Source organism: Aotus nancymaae, unplaced genomic scaffold (genome assembly GCF_030222135.1).
Source record: "Aotus nancymaae isolate 86718 unplaced genomic scaffold, 86718_ANA_hifiasm-v0.15.2.pri h1tg000064l_1, whole genome shotgun sequence".
Classification (NCBI taxonomy): Eukaryota; Metazoa; Chordata; class Mammalia; order Primates; family Aotidae; genus Aotus; species Aotus nancymaae.
In genome coordinates, this window is record NW_026988479.1 from 13865451 (window position 1) to 13888042 (window position 22592).

At 40.1% G+C, this 22592-nt stretch overlaps 2 protein-coding genes across 5 annotated transcripts in view; one reads left to right on the plus strand and one right to left on the minus strand.

Annotated features, from left to right (window-relative positions):
- The window catches only part of CTNNA1 (catenin alpha 1), a 176839-nt gene that overhangs the window by 98042 nt on the left and 56205 nt on the right, over nt 1-22592 (plus strand). The window contains exon 1 of one of the 3 annotated variants that reach the window (XM_012475610.3): nt 19526-20035. The exons of 1 other annotated variant lie outside the window; for it this stretch is intronic. The gene's annotated coding sequence lies outside the window, so the exon portion shown is untranslated. Of the gene's footprint in view, nt 1-19525; nt 20036-22592 lie in introns of those variants that run through there. One more of the 3 variants, XM_012475682.3, reaches the window with a different exon arrangement.
- On the minus strand, nt 16753-19957 carry LRRTM2 (leucine rich repeat transmembrane neuronal 2). Of its 2 annotated transcripts, none has more exons than XM_012475856.2 (2): nt 19204-19957; nt 16753-18426 (listed from the first exon to the last, which is right to left on the minus strand). In XM_012475856.2, the coding sequence occupies exons 1-2, from the start codon at nt 19231-19233 to the stop codon at nt 17308-17310; spliced, it is 1149 nt and encodes a 382-aa protein (XP_012331279.2). In that variant the 5' UTR covers nt 19234-19957; the 3' UTR covers nt 16753-17307. The 2 variants fall into 2 exon arrangements, with proteins under 2 accessions (XP_012331279.2, XP_012331212.2); XM_012475789.2 differs by having other exon boundaries at nt 16753-18854.

Sequence of the window (22592 nt, forward strand, 5' to 3'; positions counted from 1 at the left end):
CCAGGTTGGAGTGTAGTGGTGTGATCATAACTCACCAAAGCTTCAAACTCACAGGCTCAAGTGATCTCTCACCTCACCACCCAAGTAGCTAGGACTACAGGTGCATGTTGCCACACCCGGCTAATTTTAAAATTCTTTGTAATAACAGTGTCTTGCCATGTTGCCCAGGCTGGTCTCAAATGCCTGGCCTCAAACGATCCTCCTGCCTTGGACTCCCAAATGGTTGGGATTATAGGCAGAAGCCACTGTGCCTGGCCTGCATTTCTGTTTAATATTTGCACTATGTTAGGGAGCTAGAAATTATTGTTTACTTTAACTTGCTAAAATTTTAAGAGTACATGGCTAAGATTGGCAAAAGGATAGATTTTACTAGGGTAAATGGGACTCAAGCAAGAGCATTTCCTTTCTCTGCCCCGTGTTTTACAAGGTAGAAACTGGTTCTACCTTTTCTGTACCTAATTTATGAGCATAAATCTCTATTGAGACTTGACAAGAAAGCTGTAAATATGGAAGTATTTTAGAGAGAAATTGTGTATCTTTTCAGAAAAGAGTTTTAGACTAGAGATTAATAATGAACACCTGAAAGTTATCATGGGAACTCCAAGATTTGGTACATTCTGGTGAATGATTTCTTTCTTTCATGTTTTTCCCTTATGCCCCAACCTGCTGCCTGTTTCTCTTGGAAAGAATCATTCGTTCTTTTTCAACTGACCATTGGTTCTTACCTTTGCCTGCCCTTTAAATAAATCTCTTTCCTTTGTCTCCCTTAATAGCCTTTTTCTCTCTTCTCTTCTCTTCTCATCTCATCTCTTCTTTCTCTTCTCTCTTCTCCTCTCTCTTCAGCTGGTGGAAGGTAGAGGGTGGAGTGTTTGCTGCAGGACAGCTGAGTGGAAGGCTAGGACAAGTGCAAATTGGGGAGGCCCAGGGGGTTGGGGAAGCAAGTAAGAGCCTGGGCCAAAGTGGGCTTAAGTGGAACAGCTCCTCGGTGCCCTAAGGCTCCTAACTCTCTGGCTCTTTCCTGACCTCAGGCCGGGATTGAGAGTCCTCTGGGCATCCATTTTCCTTTTCTAATAGTGAAAGTTACGGATTTTTCTTTGCAAAACAAGAAAAATTGCCAGAATACATCTCTCTAAATCACTGCTTTGATCACCATATCCTAGCCGTCTTCAGAAATCTAGAGTGACTGCTCTTGTCAACCATGTTAAATCTAAGCTCCCTTCCTAGTCCCAAAGGCTTCTTGTCATTTGTTCCTACTTTGGCCAAGCCCAGAGTAACTTCACTATTAATGGGCATCATCGCTCAGATTACTGGCTCTGGCTATCTCTGTACCCAGCCATATTGAAATCCTGCTATTCCTTTTGTACCAAGTTCAGTGCTCATTTCTCTACTGCATTCTTTAAAATTTTTTTTTTTTTAAGAGATGGGGTCTTTGCAATGCTTCCCAGGCTGGTCTCCAACTCCTGGCCTTAAGCAATCCTCCCACCTCAGCCTCCCAAAGTTCTGAGATCACAGGTGTGAGCCACCACTGCGTTCTTAAATGCCTTCCTGTTTTCTGAATATCAGTAATCTGGGTGACACTATCCATTCATATTTAATCATCAAAGCATGAAGCATGGTACTGTTAATGCATACAGGTTAAATGATTTATACAAGGTCCCATAGCTAGTAAGCAGAGGTGCTACACTTTGAACCCAGCCTGGCTCCAGAATTTGAGCCCTTAACCACTGTGTGTAACACTGTAAGGTCTAGTTGAAATTAATCGTGTATTAGATTACCATAACTTACAATTTCCTTTCAAACATTTTATTTTGAAAATTATGCATGTAGAGAAGCTGAAAGAATTAGATAATGAATACCCACATATGAATCCACTTCCTAGATGCTATTACATTTTTAAATATTTCCTTTGAGACATATTTAGTCATCCCTGTACCCATCTTACTGTTTTGATGCATTTCAAATTCAGTTGCAGACCCTTGTACATTCACCTCTAAACACTGTACCATAAGTGTCATTAATTAGAGCAAAAAAAAAAAAATTTTTTTTTTATTTTTATTTTGAGACAGATTCTTTCTCCGTTGCCCAGGCTGGAATGCAGTGATGTTAACACTGCTCACTGTAGCCCTGAGCTCTTGAGCACCAGCAATCCTCCTATCTCAGCTTCCTGAGTAGCTGGCAGCACAGGTGTACACCACCACAGCTGGTTAATTTTCTTCTTTTTAAAGAGACAGTTTCTTGCTATGTCATGCCCAATCTGGTCTTTAACTCCTGGGCTCAAGTGATCCTCCCACCTTGGCCTCCGAAAGTGGTATCATTATAGGTATGAGCTACTGCGCCTGTCCCAGTATTTTTAAAGGTAAGTTATATACATAGTGAAATGTACAAATCTTGTGTACTATTAGTGAATTTTGATAGATGCACATAACTTATAACACAAACCCCTATCAAGATAAAATTATATGATTATCCTTTTTATGGAATATTTGGCTGTGTGTGTATGTGTTTTTGTTTTGGTTTGGTTTTTTCTTTTTTTGAGATGGAGTCTCACTGTGTTACCCAGGCTGGAGTACAGTGGCACAATCTTGGCTCACTGCAGCCTCTGCCTCCCTGGTTCAAGCAATTCTCCTGCCTCAGCCTCCTGAGTGGCTGGGATTACAAGCACCCACCACGAGGCCCGGCTGATTTTGTTTGTAGTTTTAGTAGAGATGGGGTTTCACTACTTTGGCCAGGTTGGTCTCGAACTCCTGACCTCAAGTTATCTGCCTGCCTCGGCCTCCCAAAGTGCTGGGATAACGGGTGTGCGCCATGGCGCCCGGCCTTTGGCTGTCTTGTAGTTCAAGTACATAAGTTCTACATTTCCCTCAGAATTAAACCCTGCTTTTCTGATTGTTCATGATCTTTCATTGGTTATTCAGTTTATTACATTGACTTGAGGACAGGGCCATCTCCAGCTTACTTGCCAGCTTACTTGGCATGGAGCATAGTATGAATGATGGGCTTGTTATTGTAGTAATTGTTCTCAATTCCTAACTGGTATATATGTGGATTCTTCATTGATTAAAAATTCCTTTGATATGTCATGTTTCCAGTCATTTTCATGAATCAAGCTGACCATATTCCTTTTAGTTTTCCAGTAGAACATGATTTGTTCAAGTGGCTTTGATGTTGAGGGAATGCTTTCCTTGATACCTATCCTTTTTTTATTTTTTCTGTGACTGCCATTTTATAGGTATTGTTTAAGATTCCTCAGATTGGTTTAGGAGAAAAGGATGGTTCTGTGAGTCTCTTCTCCATCTATACCCATTCCCTTGGTGATCTCATCTACGCTCGTGACTTTAAATACCTCTATTCATGGATGATGACTTCTAAATTTATGTTTACAGCCTGGACCATTCCCCTGGACTTATCACCTCTACTTGGATGGCTAATAAACATTCTAACTTTAATATGTCATATATTGAATCTTAACTGCTTCGCATCCCCCACTTTTCTAATATGTTCTATTCATAGTCTTCTTAGTGTTAGTTAATATCAGGTCTTGGTATCAAGTTAGTTAAAATGCTAGTTACAGATAACAGGGCTTGGTGTGGTGGCTCATGCCTGTAATCCCAGCACTTTGTGAGGCCAAGGCAGGTGGGTTGCTTGAGCACAGGAGTTTGAGACTGGCCTGGGCAACATGGCAGAACCCCATCTCTACAATAAATACAAAAATTAGGCAGATGTGGTGCCATGCACCTGCAGTCCCAGCTACTTGGGAGAATCACTTAAGCCCAGGAGGCAGAGGTTGCAGAGAACTGAGATTATGACTCTGCATTCCAGCCTGGGTAGCAGAGCAAGACCCAGTCTAAAAAACAAAACAAAAAAACAGAAGAGAGTACGAGAGTCTAGCCTTTCATAAGTATATCTAACCCCCAAACTCCCTTCTCAGTTTAAACTGAGGGTGTGTGTGTGTGTGTGTGTGTGTGTGTGTGTGTGTATGTGTGTAAAGATTGATATAAAATACTGGAAAGGTGATATCTTCAAAATACTGATTATATTCCATTGTGATACCTCTGATGCTGAAATAATTGATGAATAAATCAAATACTGATTATTATTTTTGGAAAGCCAGTAGGTTTATGTTTTTACTGGAAATATATCTGTTTAATAATTTCAAAATTATTAGGGTGATGGATTTGGTGGGATGGATTTGGTGGGAATGTCAACTGAACTTCAGATAAACCCTTTATAGTTTGTCCTGTTCTCACATCTAATTCAAAGCAAGCACAAATTGAGTGTCTAAATGATGATATTACTTATGCACTGTAATTTTTTTTGACACTTTAGGAATGCTGCATCAAAACTAAGAAAATTCCTGACCACCTACTGTTAGGTTTTCATGTGAAATAATAGATAAATCTTAGACTGGCAGTTTGTGTTGTTTTGTTTTTGGAAATGGAGTCGCTCTGTCGCCCAGGCTGGAGTGCAATGGCCCAATCTCAGCTCACTGCAACCTCCACCTTCCGGGCTCAAGCAATTCTCCTGCCTCAGCCTCCCTAGTAGCTGGGATTACAGGCACGTGCCACCATGCCAGGCTAATGTTTGTATTTTTAGTAAAGACAGGGTCTCACCATGTTGCCCAGACTGGTCTTGAACTCCTGACATCAGGTGATCCACCCGCCATGGCCTCTCATAGACTGGCAGTCTTAACACAGTAATAAAATGGGCTCTAGTTGTTGGAAGTTGACAGCAAGTGTCAGAGAGCAGTTTTGCACACATTGGCTTGAAGGAACTTTCAGGAGAAAAGAGGGAGATGTGGTGATGTGGCACTGTCCCAGTTGCCTGCAGGAGTCTGCTGAGGATGGTATATTATTTTTCTTTTCTTTCCCACTGCCGTTTTTTACTCCTGGTAAATTTCAAGGGAAGATAGAGAGGTAGCACTGTCAAGGCACTCCTGAACCAATTCTTTATTTTTTTATTTATTTTTATATATTTTTTAAGATGGAGTCTCGTTCTATTGCCCAGGCTGGTGTGCAATGACACGATCTTGGATCACTGTAACTCTCCATCTGCTGGGTTCAACAGATTCTTCTGCCTCAACTTCCTAAGTAGCTGGGATTACAGGAACGCACCACCACGCCTGGCTAATTTTTGTATTTTTAGTAGAGATGGGGTTTCACCATGTTGGCCAGGCTTGTCTCGAACTCCTGACCTCAGGTAATCTGCCTGCCTCAGCCTCCCAAAGTGCTGGGATTACAGACGTGAGCCACCGCACCCGGCTCTGAACACAGTTCTTAATGTGTGCACCACATGGGCGATCTGTGCACGGAATAGTTGCTAGTGCCTGATTTTCGTGTCTTTTTCTCTGTTTGGATCTAAAACTGTGGCAGAACATACTTTGACAAAAAAGCTTGCAGCTTTCTTGTGGCCAATTCTGTGGAATCCTAAGAAAACTGGAATGAAAGATTACTGCCTATTCTTACCCCAAGAATTCTACATTTATGAAATTTTTGCCGTATCTTCTACGGCTCAATTTACATTTGCCACTCAGCAAAAGAGCAAATTTTATTAAAGATGTGAAGGTTGTTGGACTTTATTTGCTCATAGAATTGGAGTGAATGCTAATTATTAAAAGTAAAAAGGGCACGTCTTAGATGGCAGGTATTCTTGGACTTTTAAAAGTGAAAGCAAAATGAATAAATGGTATTTTATACTTGAATTTGTATAAAGAGCAAAGAGAAGGGTGGACTGAAAAGATAGCTCAGATGAGTGACTGTGTTTTTTTATTGTGATTTCCAAATTCTGTAGATTATTTTGCAGCTGTTAGGCACTTAGTTTTGTGAATTTGAGAGAAGCGGGTAGTAAACCCAGGGTCAAGAGATGTGGGAAAGTAGAGAAAAGTTGTAGATAAAGGAGGAGATAAGAGGATTTTCCTTGTTGGATAAACTAGATTATGATCTTAGAAAGACAATGCCAAGAAAGAAGTTTTCTTGACTTGAAAAATCTGGGCCATAAGATCTGACAAGTTCTGATAAGATTGTGAGTCTTTCATTGAGATAGGTTAATTCTGAGTAAGCTTTCTATGGAATAGAGATTTCAGTAATATGAAGGATTACTATCCAGCTATCACAAAACATATGCTCCTGCGTGCATTGAACTAATGGATTTTCTTTGTGTTTTTAAATTCTCATACCTCTCCTGCCCATACCCCTCAATAATTCTGGCAGATCTGCCTTGGAACCAAATCTGCCACAATTGAAAGGGCTGTTTCCTAAATTAGATGTGTTAGACTCAAAGTACATTTTTTTCTGAGCAAATAGGAACATAATAGTGATCCTTAATTCTCAGCCATGTATTTTGTCCTAAAATATAATTGTCTGAAGCTGAGACATAAGTGAAATTATTTCTTATGAAAAAAATAGCATCTTTTTATGATAATGGGTAGTACTTGTTGTCCTATATAATTTTATTGACCAAATAAAAGACATCACTTGATTTTAAGTAACTACCTTACTTAGAAGGAATTTTTGAATTAAGAATTTTAAACCTTTAGAAATTTAGCCTTGATTCATAAAGCTCAACCAAAGTAATATTATATCTAATATTATAGTACATTTTGCAAAGCAGATTACTTGACTATGAGATAATGTGGTCAGTTTTATATCAATATTAGATGTGAAAAGTGTAACAAGGCTGTTGAAGTTTACTGAAAGTTCTAGCTAATTATCAGTTCTCATTTTGAATACTGCACATTAAGTTAGAGAAGAAAGACTAGAAAGTGGGGTTTTAGGAAGCAGCAAATGGGTCTAACATGTCTTTAATGTGGTTTACATTCTCTATTTGATGGATCTGTAGCATTTCACTCTCTACACCTTGCTATTAAAAATAGCAAAAACAGTTGTGAGCATTTATTCTGTGCTGGCCTCAGGACTTTATATGAATAAATCCTCCTGTGATGGTTATTGCTATTAATTCTGTTTTACAGGTCAAAGGCCCAAGGTACATAAAGGTTGAAGGACTTGTCAAGGGTCACAGGCTCAAGTGTGGAGCAGGGCTTCTAACTGCTGTGCAACTTAACTTGCTCCTGTTGAAAATCTAGGTTTTTTTTTTTTTTTTAAATGGCTTCTAGAAAGAGACAGTTAAATTTCTGACCATTATTCAGGCTAATGATTGGTTTATCTTTTTTTTACATATGTAATTTATTTTTTTGAGATGGCATCTTGCTCTGTTGACTAGGCTGGAGTGGAGTGGTATGATCATAGCTCAGTGTAGCCTTGATTCCCTGGGCTCAGGTGATCCTCCTGCTTCAGCCTCCCAGGTAGTTGGGACTACAGGCAAGTGTCACTACACCTGGCTAATTTTTGTATATATATATATTTTTGTAGAGACAGGGTTTTGCCATGTTGTCCATGCTGGTCTTGAACTCCTGAGCTCAAGCAGTCCTCTTCCTTTAGGCTCCCAAAGTGCTGGGATTCCAGGTGTGAGTCACTGTACCCACCTGCTTTATCTTTTTTTTTTTTTTTTTTTTTTTATTGAGACGAAATCTCACTCTGTTGCCCAAGCTGGAGTGCAGTGGTGCAGTCTCGGCTCACTGCAACCTCCACCTCCCGGGTTCAAGTAATTCTCCTGCCTTAGCCTCCAGAGTAGCTGTGACTACAGGCGCGCACCACCATGCCTGGCTAATTTTTTGTATTTTTTAGTAGAGATGGGGTTTCACTGTGTTGGTCAGGTTGGTCTTGAACTCCCGACCTCATGATCTGCCCACCTGGGCCTCCCAAAGTGCTAGGATTACAGGTGTGAGCCACCACGTTCAGCTACTTTATCTTTTTAAATGTGTTCTTTCTTAAGAAATTTTTAGTTATTGTCTTATAGATTCTTACCTAAGGAGAACACATATAAATATCAAAAGCATTTTACAGCCTATTTGGGTTCTTCTTGCCTACTGCACAGAAAAAGCCAGTATCCGGCCGGGCGCGGTGGCTCAAGCCTGTAATCCCAGCACTTTGGGAGGCCGAGGCGGGTGGATCACGAGGTCGAGAGATCGAGACCATCCTGGTCAACATTGTGAAACCCCGTCTCTATTAATACAAAAAAATTAGCTGGGCACGGTGGCGCGTGCCTGTAATCCCAGCTACTCAGGAGGCTGAGGCAGGAGAATTGCCTGAACCCAGGAGGCGGAGGTTGCGGTGAGCCGAGATCGCGCCATTGCACTCCAGCCTGGGTAACAAGAGCGAGACTCCGTCTCAAAAAAAAAAAAAAAAAGAAAAAGCCAGTATCCTGAGACAGTAGGAGTTGCAGCAGAAAAAGAGTTTAAAATTGAAAGGCCATTTGAGGTGGACAAGATACCTTTCAAATCCACCTCCCAGAGAATTTGGAGACTAGATTTTAAAGATGGTTTGGTAAGCAATGGCTAGGGAATGGGTACTGCAGATTAATTGGGCTGGGCGTGAAATCATAGCAGTGTTGAAACAATTTGTTGGTATGGGTCACCAGTCCAGGTGGTATCAGTTGGTCCACTAGAATGCAGTCTAAAAAATATCTCAAACACAAGCCTTTTTTTCTTTTTCTTTTTTTTTTTTTTGAGATGGGATTTTGCTCTGTTGTCTAGGCTGGAGTGCAGTGGTGTGATCTTGGTTCACTGCAACCTCTGCTTCTGAGACTCAAGTGATCCTCCCACCTCAGCCTCCCAAGTAGCTGAAACTACAGGTGTACCACACCCAGCTACTTTTGTATTTTTAGTAGACAGGGTTTTGCCATGTTGGCCAGGCTGATCTCGAAACACTGACCTCAAGTGATCTGCCCACCTCTCAAAGTGCTGGGATTATAGGCATGAGCCACCGCATTTGGCCCTTTTTTTTTTTTTTTTAAAGACAGAGTCTCGCTCTGTTGCCCACCAGTCTTAAGTTTCACAGTAGTGATGTTATTTATAGAAGCAGTTAGCAAAGTTACAAATCTTGTGACTCCTGAGCAGTAAACAATTATAGAAAACAAGTTAGGAAACAGTAATGGGCTACTGTTTAACTATGCTTAAATCTTGTCAGAATAATTTTAACCTTACCACCTTTCATTAGTTTTACAAAGGCAGTTTTCAGACCCAGAACAGGGAGTGGGGGTTGGTTTTTGGGAAGGGACTATGATCATCCTTGCTTTAAAGCTGTAAACTAAATTCCTCGGCTAAATTATAAACTAAATTCCTCCCATAGTTAGCTTAGCCTATGCATAGGAATGAGCAAAGACAACTTGTGAGGTTAGAAACAAGATGGAATCAGTTATGTTAGATTTCTTTCACTTTTGTAATTTTGCAACGGAGGTTTCATGCACAACCAGAGATGTGTGAAATATGCTTTTCTTCGTTCCTGATGTAGTGGAAGATGTTTTTAATTTTTAATTGTACTCCTCGTGTAGAAGATGTGTAATATAATGTAGTAGGTATTTACTGGATGTCCGTTATGTGTTGGAGCCCTGTAGTCTGGTGTCCCAGGGATGTGATGAAGAGGAAACATGAGCTGTTCTTCAAGAAAGTGCTTGGTTCATTCTTGCAGAACTAGGCTCCACTCAGCCTTGGGTCATGACAAAGGTTAGGTCATCACAGAGCATGCAGCATGCTTGTATAGGCTCCTTACCCTTAGCCTTTATCAAGGGTCCACATGAAGAGCATCTCTGCCTTTTCTCCAGAAGCTCCTTAGAAGTACAGTCCAACATGGTTCCTTATTGTTCCTACAGCTGGCTCCATTTTATAAATAATTCACAGACTTTTTCACTTAAATGCCTCTCTTTCCAGAGAAACCAGTGTGCTACTTTATCCAATGAAAACTGTTGGTTTCATTCTTTGCTTTGGCCACCAGGAAGATCAGGGCCAAATTGGTGTATACTGTATACTAGAAGTAACGATCTCATTGCTTTTCTAGGGCGTTCTAACCCCTTTTGTAATTTATCAAAACCCTTTAGATCTGGTAAAACATCTGGACCCCCACACAATATTGTATTATAATTTTAAGATGTTCTTGGATCCTGAAACATATCCTGGACCCTTAGGGTTAAGAGTTCTGCTTTTGATCTTTTTATATCTTTATTTCAACTGTTCTGTACATAGTTTTATTCTAAGTTAACTTGACTTGATAGAAGTAGGTTATATGTAAATGATAAATAACATTGTTTTTAGAGGTTTTGGGTACTGAGCAGTTGCCCTCCATGTATTTGACAGCTAGGCAATGGGAAATGTTTTTGTTCACCACAAGAGGAACTTTTTTGGCCCTCATAATGATTAAATTGGTGGGCTAATATAAATGGCTTTAGAGGCTGTGGTGGCTCACACCTGTAATCCCAACAATTTGTGGGCTGAGGCTGGTCTCTACATACATACATACATAAATACATACATGCTATAGAGTTTTGGTCAAGTGATTTTCCAGGAAAACCAACCTGCAAATTTTGTTGTAACTCTTTTATTTATTTATTTATTTTATTTTGGTGCAAATACCAGGGCCTAAAAGATGAAGGTCTTATGCTCTAAACGCAATTGTCAGTAGATATTCAGTAAACCTATATGTTTATGACGTTTTTACACCTCTTCTATGTGGTTTTTGGTGGAATCTTAAAGCTACAAACAGGCTTTGGAAATTATCTATAGCACTGCAGTTTTAAAATCTGTTTCGGAAGTAAGGCATGAGCCATTGGACTCTGCCCATCAGGGTTGCTGTTGACAGACGATTCTTCATGCTGGATCTCTAGTAGGAGTTCCTGAATTGGAGGCCTTGGCCAAGGCTTTGCTCTTGAGCCTCCATATATAGAGGGCAGTATTTTCATTTGTGGGCTTTTCAGGATACGATGCTTGATTGTACTTGCCTTTGGAGATTTCTTGCTCTTTACTGTCCCCTTCAGATAGTAGAAGGGGAGCTTTAAGATGTGTCCCTTAAGAGTGTTCCCAAAACTAATGGTCAAATTCATGCTAAGGAGAAATGTTTTCAGTAGCTATGACTTTCACTTCTTTTTCCCCTTCCCTCTTTGTAAAAGACAATTTATAGTACATTTTGTCTAAGGGAGACATGACTACCCCAAATTTTTAAACAGACCGTGAGGAATCTATTATATATTTGAGTGGGAACCTGAGAATGCTGTCGCATACAGAAAAAATTAATTAAAATAACTGATAAATCAGTTGTAGCTTTAAATGGGATTTTCAAAATTAAAATGTAGGAGAATTACGTTAATAAGCTCTGCTTTTTACTCTGTCAAGTGTAGGAATGTGTTCCTTTGTGCAGTTTAAAACCACCATCACCTATGCCCTCTAGTGCTTATAGGATGAGTTTGACAATAAAATTGTGTTCCGTGTTTCCTTCTTCTGCCCTAGTTACTGCTGAAATTCCTGGTATGAGAGAGCTCTTAGTTGCTCTGATCCCAGCTTCCCTGAGCATTGGAAAAAGTGTGGCTTTACTTATTCTCCCATCTGGTTCTACAGTGCTGCTGTGGGGCTGGAGAAACAATAACTGCATCTGGGCAAATATGGCAGACTCCTGGCAGTCAGCTCCTGGAAGCTATGGCAGTTTATGCCCCAGCGCTGCCCAGGTATAGAATCCTGTCCTGAGGGTGTTTATCTGTAATAAGCCAAGGACATTATAGTTGACCCTTGAGCAACATGGGCGTGAATTGTTAAGGTCTACTCATCTTGACAGGGGTGCCCAGGCTGGAGTGCAATGGCACGATCTTGGCTCACTGTAATATCTGCCTCCTGGGTTCAAGTGATTCTCCTGCCTCAGCCTCCTGAGTAGCTGGGATTACAGGCATGCGCCACCACACCCAGTTAATTTTGTATTTTTAGGAGATACGAGGTTTCTCCATGTTGGTCAGGCTGGTCTTGAACTCCCAACCTCAGGTGATCCACCCGCCTTGACCTCCCAAAATGCTGGTATTACAGGTGTGAGCCACCGCGCCCAGCTAAGGTCTGCTTATATGTGGATTTCCTTCCACCTGTGCTACCCCTGAGACAGTAAGACCGACTCCTTTCTCTTCCTTCTTAGCCTACTCAACGTGAAGATGACGACAAGGATGAAGGAAGGCCTTTATGGTGATCCAATTCTACTTAGTAATAAATGTATTTTCTCTTATGATTTTCTTTTTTCTTTTTTGAGACTGAGTCTTGCTCTGTAGCCCAGGCTGGAGTACAGAGGCATGATCTCGGCTCACTGCAACCTCTGCCTCTGGGTTCAAGTGATTCTCCTGCCTTAGCCTCCCGAGTAGCTGGGACTACAGACACACACCAGTTTGCTTGGCTAATTATCATATTTTTAGTAGAGATGGGGTTTCACCATGTTGGCCAGACTGGTCTCGAACTCCTGACTTCAGGTGATCCACTCACCTCAGCCTCCCAAAGTGCTGGGATTACAGATGTGAGCCACCATGCCCCACCATAATTTTCTTAATAGTATTTTATTTTATCTAGCTTATTTATTGTAAGAATACTATATACCATACATATAACATATAAAATATGTCCTATTTTGACTGACAGTATTAAATATGTGTTACTTAATATGGGCTGACCATTTATGTTATCAATAAAGTTTCTAGTCAGCAGTAGCTATTAGTAAAATTTTAGGGGAGTCAAAAGTTGTATGCAGATTTTTGACTGTGTGGAGCGGGGGTTGGCATCCCTAACCCCAGTGTTGTTGAAGGGTCAACTGTAATTTAAAATCTTCCCTTTCTTTTCCCATCCATATTCACTGAGTCGGCAGCTAGGGTCGAGGAGGTCATTTAGGGATTCTTATGGTCCCAGTGTGTCAGCACCTGTAGACCTCCCTTCTAGGAGTGGTGTGCAAGATGCTGCTGGGATGGACATCAACCAACCCTCAGGGTAGGGGCCAAGTCGCCTAGATACAGGCAATTGCGTACCATTCCAAAGCCCTCTGTGGTGGCAGTTCATTGTAATGGAGGATTCAGAGAGGGGCAGCCAACCCCAGGCCCTATGAGCCTGTGACAGCTGTTTGTCCACTTGCTCAGGCTCTTGACAGAGTAGCAGCTTATTGCATGACAGCTTTTTAGGCACTCTCCCTTCTCACCACTTTACCTTTACTTTCTTCTTTTGCTAGTTTTCCCTTTCTCTGAATGAAGACAAGTGATGATTAGCTGCCCCTTTTTTCAGTGGACACATTTGGCATTGTAGAGGAACATGGTACAAAACAGTTGTTCATTTAAGATTTCTGTATGTGTCACAAATAGCTTTTCAAGTTTCACATGTCAAAATAGATAGGTCATCAAGGAAAAGTAAAAAAAAAAAAAAAGCATTCACTTTTTATAGTATACACAATTTTAATAACAAAACTTTCCTGTACACTGCTCTTTATGTTACCCTCCCCCTCCCAAAATCCCCTGCATAATAGTATTTTTTTCCCACCCTCAACCCATCTGCCCACCTCCCACCCAAAAAGAAAAATGGCTCTTGAAGGTGATTGAACACAATGTATTTGGACTGTACTTTGAGTTTCCAGTCTCAGTGTTGATAGGAAGGTTCACCAAACATTCCATATATCAGACTTAAAACAAAAAAACAACCCACTGAGGACAAAAATGTTAGTTGAAAGAGTTGCAGAAGTTTCCAGATGTTTGCAATAGCAGAATGAAAGCTTGAACAGTCATTTTCTATTTGTTTTTGGCCTTATTCAAGTACTATGAGTTTGCTCCAGGTTAGAGAAATATTTAATTATCTATAGATGGCCTTATTGTCTCTTTTCTTGTCTTTTTCTGGTTCAAGGGCTTTAACCAATAAGATATGAAAAGTATGTCCCAAAACAGACTTTTCAGATAGGTCTGTTGCTGTATTGCTGTATTAGGAAAACGATCATGTAAGTCAGCTGTTAAAAATATTCTTTAACAAATTTTATATTGATATCCACACTTCAGAAAAAGAACAGGACATTTATAGCTTTTTCCCCTGATAGCTGTGTGTAGGAAGTGTGCCTTAAGAAAATGAAATGCCTGTTTTGAATTTTAGAATTCAAACCTAGTGCTACATGGGGCTCATTTTTATTGGAAAGATGGAGTCTAGCTCTTGGTGACTAGCATTAGAATAAGCAGATGGATTTTAATAATTAGTGGCGTTGGGAAGTTCAGTCAATTCCATTTATTGAATTGGTACAGAAATTAACTTAGGCACATTAAGAAATTACATGTGTTAGTACAGATTTTTGGCTTAAAAATTAGTATCTTTGCTTTTTGATGCTGGCAGTGGGTATTCTTAGAGTTGTATGTGGATTCGCAAGTTTATCAGCTCACTTTTCAGAATGGTGATTGAAATCCCTGGCAAGCTACAGAAATGAACATAAACGATTTCAAACTAGTTCTTGGTTTCTCGGTGGGTATGGTATCATAGTCTTCTTTAGCTTTCCTAGTTCCAGAGAGGTTAATTATTTTTCTAGTTCTTAACGGTCATTTTCCTCTAATCTTAAAAATAGGAAAAAAAACCGGAATGGGTGGTGGTGGTGAAGAGGATAAAACCCCACCAAAAAACAAAAGCCCTGACACTGTGTAACCAAGATCCGCAGCATTGCTGTGATGCTGTTCCGTTCTAGCCAGTTGGTAAAGAAAGCACAGATGACTAACAGTCTAATCTTCAAACCTGTGCTGATTCTGAAACACAAATGGACAAAAATTAAAGGAAATCTTGCCTTCTATAGGCAATTAAAAAGGGAAATTTTTGCTTTAAATGAAAAAGGAAAATACCTTTTTGGTACTACTGTCATTAACTTTTCTTAAAGGGCATCACCAAAAAAAAAAATGGAGGGCAAAAAATTTTGTTTTTTTTTCAGCTGGAAAGTATGCCTCGCTAGCCTTGGCTATGTTGTTCCTCTGAATTAGTAAATGGCTTGCTTTCCAATTTGCTTTTCTCCGTACACTAAGGATTTTGCCAGTTACGGTCCTTTAAGGATTAAGGTGGAGATTCCCAGCCAAAGAAGGGGGTTTCTTCCCCATCCCACAGTTTGAATCTTAATTTTGGTTGTGGTTTGAAATGATGGGAAAGACTCTGCTGCTGTCCTTCAGGGTTGATGGAATCTTGTGTGCTCAGGACACAGTTCTGTTGTGACCAGGCTGTCTGTCACCTGACAAATGACTGTGGTCACCCTGATAAATGGGTTGGTAAATTTTAGCTCATGGAACTCTTCTTTGTAATAGGGGTTTCTAATTCAGACTGTCTGTGGGGAAGTAGGATGCTGTGCTCTATGCTGTTAAATCAGCTTCTGTCTCTGCCCAGACAAGCCCAGGGTCTGGTTTAACAAGAGACGAAAATACTCACCGCTCGAGATCAGCTGAATTGAACTGGGCTGAGACTTTGACAAACTAATCTGCCCACCTTAAAAATGTAGAGAACATATTATTACTGTAATTTGTGATCTTATCTGCTTTTTACTGAGATAGGTGAAGGGTAGTAAGGTACCCATCTCTTATTATTAAAGAAGAAAAATTGTGATTAAATCTTATGGATTAAACTGTAATCTGTTATTTTCAGTTAAATCCTGGGAAGAAAATATGCCCTGAATGAAGGATATCATGTTAATGTTCATGTTAGGGAAAAGATAACTTTAAAAATGGTAGTGTTTTTTTCCTAAGATATTATGCCTTTTTTCTACATTCAGTAAATGGCAGTCGTAAAAAATACTAATTTTCTAAAATCAAGTTAGTGCTGTAATTTTACAGTTTTTTGAATATATGGAACGATGTTTATGAAAAGATTCTGTGTGAATGGATAGCTTGCATCTAAATTGCAAATATGTAATAGACTTTCTTTAGAAATCATAATCGAAGAAACTGAGTACCTGTGATTCTTTTTTGCATAAAAAATGTGGCATTCTTATCATTTGTTAATTATGGAATGTTTATATTTACATTGGAGAATCTACCCTCTTTCCCTTTTCAGCAGCAGGTCCTTTCCCTGTTTGGTGCGGCTTGTGTATAATCATTGTTGGCTGTCTTGTAACTCCAGCTAACCTGAGATTTAAAAATCTGCCTTTCCTTTTAATCCCTCACCTCCGTGCAGCCTTCAGGTTACCACTGTGTGGCTGCATAGCCATGTCGAGTTGTTCTACCATGAGATTCACCTCAGTGTTTCTTCACCTACACTGAACTACATACACTTACAGTGTGAATGCGTATCTTTATTGAAAGATCAAAATTTATTATATAATAGTTAGAAAGTGCTTTTTTTCATGGTTCCTTTATAATACAACAAGAATCAGTGTTAAGCCTGTTGCTAGCCAATTATTTTTAACTTGGCTCTTTGAGATTTGAAGATCAGGAAAAAGCAGAAGAAAGAGGTTTAAACCCCTTTGTCAAGGCATCTTTGATCATGATAGTTGAGAGAGAGAGAGAGTGTGTGTATTTGTGTATGTGTATGTGTATGTGTGCTTTTACATTGGAGGGAGCATGTCAGGATTGTTAAATTGACTCAGTTTGTCTTATCTCCAAAATATTTTCTAAATCTTTTTTCACATATTAATGTAAACATAGGATTTAGTAAGTTAGTACAATGACAATTTAATACTAGTTTAAAACAATTGCCTAAATGCCACAAAAATCATGTCCATTATAAGTCAAACTAGAAATGTATGATAAGAAGTCGTGTAATTATTTAGTATTGATTTCATTGTAATGAGACCTTTTCACAGTCACTTGGATTCATTGTGTAAATACATTAAAGAGTCACTCAGCTTATTAGAATTACATTAAAGGGTTCTGCTTTCATGATATGGACTTTTGATAATATCTAGTAACCCAGGCAAAAACTCTGGAAGAAGAATGTTTAATATTTACCAGTCTTTAGCATACATGAAATTCTACTTCCCACACTGGCAGCAAATTGAAGATTTGAGTAAATACCAAATTATCATACAAGAGAACTTTACTAAGTCTCCTTTTAAGCAGCAAGATAGTTGTGGTACATGGGATGGAGAGCAGTGATCAAACAGGTATTGATCCATATCTGTTTCTGCCCAATACTTCTTTCTAAATTGTTTTCAGTAGAAAAAAAATAGCATATGGAGACCTTAGCGTAAAGGTTTACACACAGTTGTATATAATTACATACATTTCTTATTTTGAAGTAAGCATTTTAGACTTTCCAACAGGAGTGCAAATTAATGTGAGCATTGATTCATTTAACACTTAAAATATGGTTCCATTTAAAAAATTAAAAATACTTCAACACTTCAAAAACTAAGTCTCCACTTAGTTTGGAAAATTAGGCTTAATGTCACCATTGGTAAAAATTAGATATGTATTTAGCCTCTACTATGTAAAATAGGTTACTTATCTGATGTGATTTTTGATGACGGGTAGATATTATACTTCACATTCTTTGTATGGCAGCTGCTGACACTTGCACTGTCCATAACCATTAATGATGATGAAGGGTCCTTCATGGGTGGGTTCATATTCATTATACGGTCCTTGGTCTGACATGTTTGACATATGGAGTCGTGTTTGGGATCGGAGCTGCCTGTGGTTCTGAACCATTGAGCACTGCCTAATTCTTCTTAAAGTGGGAGGGCAGCACTTCCTGGAGATGAACACTATAAAAATAATAAAAAAGAAAGAAAACAATAAAGCCATTGTTCCCGTAATTACCCGCTGAGTGAAAATGGCATTGTCTGGTTCAGGAAAGTGTTCCTCAGTAGTAACTGCTATGCCTGCAGTAGTTGGGATTTCTTTGTCTCCCACATGGTAACTTGATGAGCTTATTCTTTTTGTATATTCAGTGGTTGGATCTCTGTAAGTTGTAGCCATGACAGTCACAGTGGTTGACAAATTCCAGCAGAGCTGAAATCCATGGACTGCATCTAGAATATCCTCTCCTTGGGTGTGGTCAGGACTGTGGCATAGGATAGAGTGCTCCCACCGACCTTGGAAACTGCCCAGCCAGGAGGCCAGAGCACATATTCGGGCACTGCATTCCCACAGATTGCCAGAGAGGCCAACGGTTGTGAGGGATCTCAGGGAGTTTAAGATCTTGGAATCAAGGCTGTTTAACTTGTTGTTATCCATGAGGAGTATTTTAAGATTAGGCATCGTTTCAAACACTGTCAAGTCGATGGCTTTGATTTCATTTCCAGTCAGGTCTAGCTTTTCTAAAGTGCCCCAGGTCCACTCCATCCCACATGTCAAGTTGCTGATTTTGTTCCATTGTAAGAAGAGTGTGTGCAGACTGCTTAGCCGTAGGAAATGAGCAAAATTAATCTTCGTCAGCTGGTTGTGCTCTAGGTGAAGCTCTCTCAGTTTGATTAATCCTGCAAATCCATTGCGAGCCAAACTTCGCAAACGGTTTGTGCTCAAATCCAGAAACTCCAGACTACGACAGTCCCAGAACAGGCGTACTGGGATAGTCCGCAGGGAGTTGGAACGTAAATGCAAGGTCTGCAGCTTCCGAAGGCCATAGAAGAGCTCTGGGTGCAGAGATGACAGCTGATTAAAAGACAGGTCCAAATTTTGCAGGTTAATCAGTTGGGTAAAAGTTGTGTTTGGCAAGTAAAATATTTTGTTGGAACTTAAGATTAATTCCTTAAGTTTATATAGTCCTTGAAAAGCATCTTCTTTTACTGTTGAAATTTGATTGTGATCTAAGTGGAGCCAGGTAAGTTGACTGAAGCTGGCAAATTGATCTCTTTCGAGCTCTGTAATGTGATTGTGCCTCAGGGACAGGCCCAGAGAGCCCTTGTCTGTGGTGTTTGGCACTGAGCGGAAGCCCTGAGAGTCGCAGTAGAAGAGCAGCTTCTCGCAGCGGCATTTGGGTGGACACGCCATACCCAGAGCAGGCAGCATTTTTAAAACCATGCTCATTGCATATATTGCTGCCAGCATAGGGGCCCCTAATGGCCACTTGAAATGTAAGCCTGCAGAATATAATTTAAGGAAAACAAGAAAATAGGATATTTTTCAGCAGAACAAATGGGCTATTAAAAAAAAAAAAACCAACATTATAGCAAAAGATTTCACTGCATATAACTTAATTTTCATTTACTGCAGAAAAATTAACCTTATCAGTATGACTGCAACAAAACTTAAACCATTTAAAAAGAAGATAAAACATGTCTCTAGTAGCATCAGCATTATATGCTTTTGCCTAAGCCCCAGAATCCAAAATATGACAGTGATTTCCCTCATAAAATGTGAATTCAGTAGCTTATTTTGAAAGCGTGATTCCTTGTTGAATGTACAAGACATATAAATGCACAGACTTACCCATTCTTCTGAGCACATTGGAGGCTGCATTCAGTCGCGGTTGTTAGACTCAACGCAGTGAGTCTGTAAAAGGCTCTAACATGTAGGAGCCTTTGACCAGTTTCCTGTTTTCTGTGTTTCAGGCTTTCCAAGTAAAATTGAATCCACCAGGATGAGTTGTTTTTTTCCTTAGGATATTCCTCTGGAAAGCATTGGTTTCATTTTCTGTGATTGCTCTGATCCTTAAATCAGTTTTGAATATAAGTTACTAAATTTCTCCACCTCTAACTGCTCAGCTGGTTAATCAAAGCTTCAGTCTCCTTTCCGCAGCCGTTAGTTCTCTTGGTCTTAACTTGTTGATGGCAGATGGGTGGCTTGTTGCAGAGAAGAGCTCCTGGAGCAGCATGAGTGCATTTACTGAAAAGCTTTTCCGAGAAACTGCACAAGAATGGATTTGCTTATGCGCTGCGACCACACAGAACTGTATATAGGCTGACGTCACCGGATGACGTGTCTTTTGTTTGGGTTTTCCAGAAGCTTTACTGTTATAAAGCACTGTGCTTTGTAACAGCATCAGGGTCGTTGCAAGACCCCCTGATTACAATAAAGCGAGAAAGAAGAAGTCCTGACTTAAAAACATGGTATTCCTTCAGTGTAGGAAGCAGCAGTGAGGTTGTAATAAAGGCTGCATTCAAGAAGACCCATCTGAACAGTGAGTTGGGTTAGCAGAGTGATGATTTTTAATGCTTGTGAGAGCCAGTGTTAGACTGCCGATTCTGCATAGAGAGATCATCTAAATGGGCAGAAGGCTGCACGATTTATGAAGTGCTGATTTAACACCAGCCTATGCAAGGTAGTGCCGCTGCTCTGGTAGTTTGGAAAGCTACTCTGTTGCCTTGTTGTCATGCTTGGTTAAAATAGAAGTGTGACTATAATTTGCTTTAGATTTGTTGATAAACTAGCTAAGTGGGCTTGGCTTCTTTGTTACCAGGAGCTTAACATTATAAACCAAGAATTAAGGGGGAGGGGAAGCTTGCAAAACAAAGCATGTGGTTATTTTTTTCTTTGAGAATTTCAGGGGAAACTCTAAGAAGATTTTCTTTATGTCTCCTAATTTATAACAATGTTTTGTCGCCATACTGTTTGAAAAATAATGCTGAGTTGATCTTTAAATGTCCTCTTGGGAGGACAAGGCAGGTTGATACAGTCATTTTAATGCACATGCCCTAAGCATTAACAGTGAAGCAGAGATGATTTAGGACAAGTGATATGGTGTGGCTGGATTCTGACATGGTCTCTTGTATTTACCTCAGAGTGTCACCTACTCCATAACTAAAAGCCTCCGCTGGTACCGAGGTTGGTGGTTGTGACACTGAAATAATAGAGCATTTGCACACTAGTTCCCACTGACTGACTTAACTGAGCCTCCTACTGTTGTTGGAACCTGTCTTGTGAATACGAAAGGTCACTCATGCTTTGGACTGGGATTTTTGTTTCGGCATGTTTTTGCTTGCCCTAACTCTGGTTTTTCCCTGTTGAATGGTGTCATCACTTTTCAGACCTCGCTTATGGATGTATTAGCTCCATGTTTAGTGTTACATAAACGCAAAAGATGTTTCTAGATGAATCAGTGTTATATTTTCAGGCCTGACAAAGGTAAGGCCTTTCATACATCTTGCCTTACTGATTTGATCCAACATACCTATTTCTCCCATATCATTGGCACTTATCCTTTGTGGGTCTTATCCTCGGACCTGAGGACAGAAATCTTTAAAACTACTGGTGGTGTCTGTGAAACAAAAACATTGTTGCAGAATATAATTTATTGTACAGAATATAATTTAAGGACAACAAGAACACAATACATTATATTCTAAATTATATTCTAAAGAACATTGTTGGCCTTTTCAGTTCTGAGGGATTCATCCCACTGGGCAGATCTAAGAAATAATTAATTGTCTTGGGTAAAATTTTTCTGTTATAGTGTGGTCCTGGAGTGAGAGGTGTGAGTCTCCAAGGCCCTTCCTTAGGACACTGTGTAGAGGTGCTGTGAAAACTGCAGCAATGCAGGTGTGTGGTTTGAGTCCTCCTAGAAGTGCTTCCAAGATAGGATTAGAAGTACAAGAGGAAAAAATGCCTAGGAAGTACAGGGGACACAGAAGGCAGTAGGAATGCTCAGAGAGTCTTCATACCACAGGGCAGGTCTGACACTTGTGAAGGGAGAGGGGAAGCAAAGACGATCAGATCGACAGTGTGGTTCTTAGACAAATTTCATGGGCTGAATGGAAATTTCTAAGCTGAAGTTGCCGGTGAATAGACTCTTGGGTCCTTAGCAATGAGTCTGTACTAGTAAGTACGTCCTCTCTGTTCCTCCTTGCTGGTTAAAGAAGGGAAGGAAGTCAGGCACCGTGGCTCACGCCTGTAATCCCAGCATTTTGGGAGGTCGAGGCAGGCAGATCCACGAGATCAGGAGTGCGAGACCAGCTTGGCCAACATGGGGAAACCCTGTCTCTACTAAAAATACAAAAATAAATTAGCTGGGCACAGTGGCGGGCACCCATAATCCCAGCTACTCGGGAGGCTGAGGCAGGGCAATTGCTTAAACCCAGTTGGCGGAGGTTGCAGTGAGCCGAGATTGCGCCACTGCACTCCAGCCTGGGAGACAGAGCAAGACTCCGTCTTGAGAAGAAAAAAAAAAAAAAAAAAAGAAGGGAAGGAAACAACAGATCCTGGTTTAGACCCCGAGAATGCTACCTCCCCTCTGACCTTAATCCTTTCTATAGTCTCTCTCAGTAGGCTAGAACTTCTTAACCTGATTCCATAAACTGTCTGGTGAAATTTTTTTTGCTTGTTCATTTTTCTGTGGATAAGGTTGAGTCAGATTCCTACAGGGTCTCTCACCCTAGGTTTCAGAGCTACTGTTCTATAGGAACTTGCCCCCAAAAGTTCTAAGGACAGTAGTCTCATAGGAGTGGTCTCTCTTAAATTTCTGAAATGAAAATAAGCCCTTGGGATGTTGTAAATGCCCTTATTGAAGTTAGCCACCTTCGGATGAAAAAAACCCTTTGCCACACAGGAGAAGCTAGATTAAATTCTTCTCTCAATTAACCACTGTAGTTCCATGGGGAGAAAAGCATTTTAGTCAGTTGGATTAGAGCCACCATGATTTGGAATGAGTTGTATGTTAACATGAAAAAGGAAGAGCATCTCCTTCCCCTTAAACTCTTGGATTTTAGTCTACTTGGTCTACCTCTTATATACTAATAAATGGAAACTACTTAAATAATATTATCTGAGTACTATCATAACAGATTTGTGGACAAGGAAAATTGCCCAGAGAAGCAATCAAGAGTAATTATTTTTTGATTGCCTCTAAAGAAGTGCGCAGTAATGCTTGCGGTATCATGGTG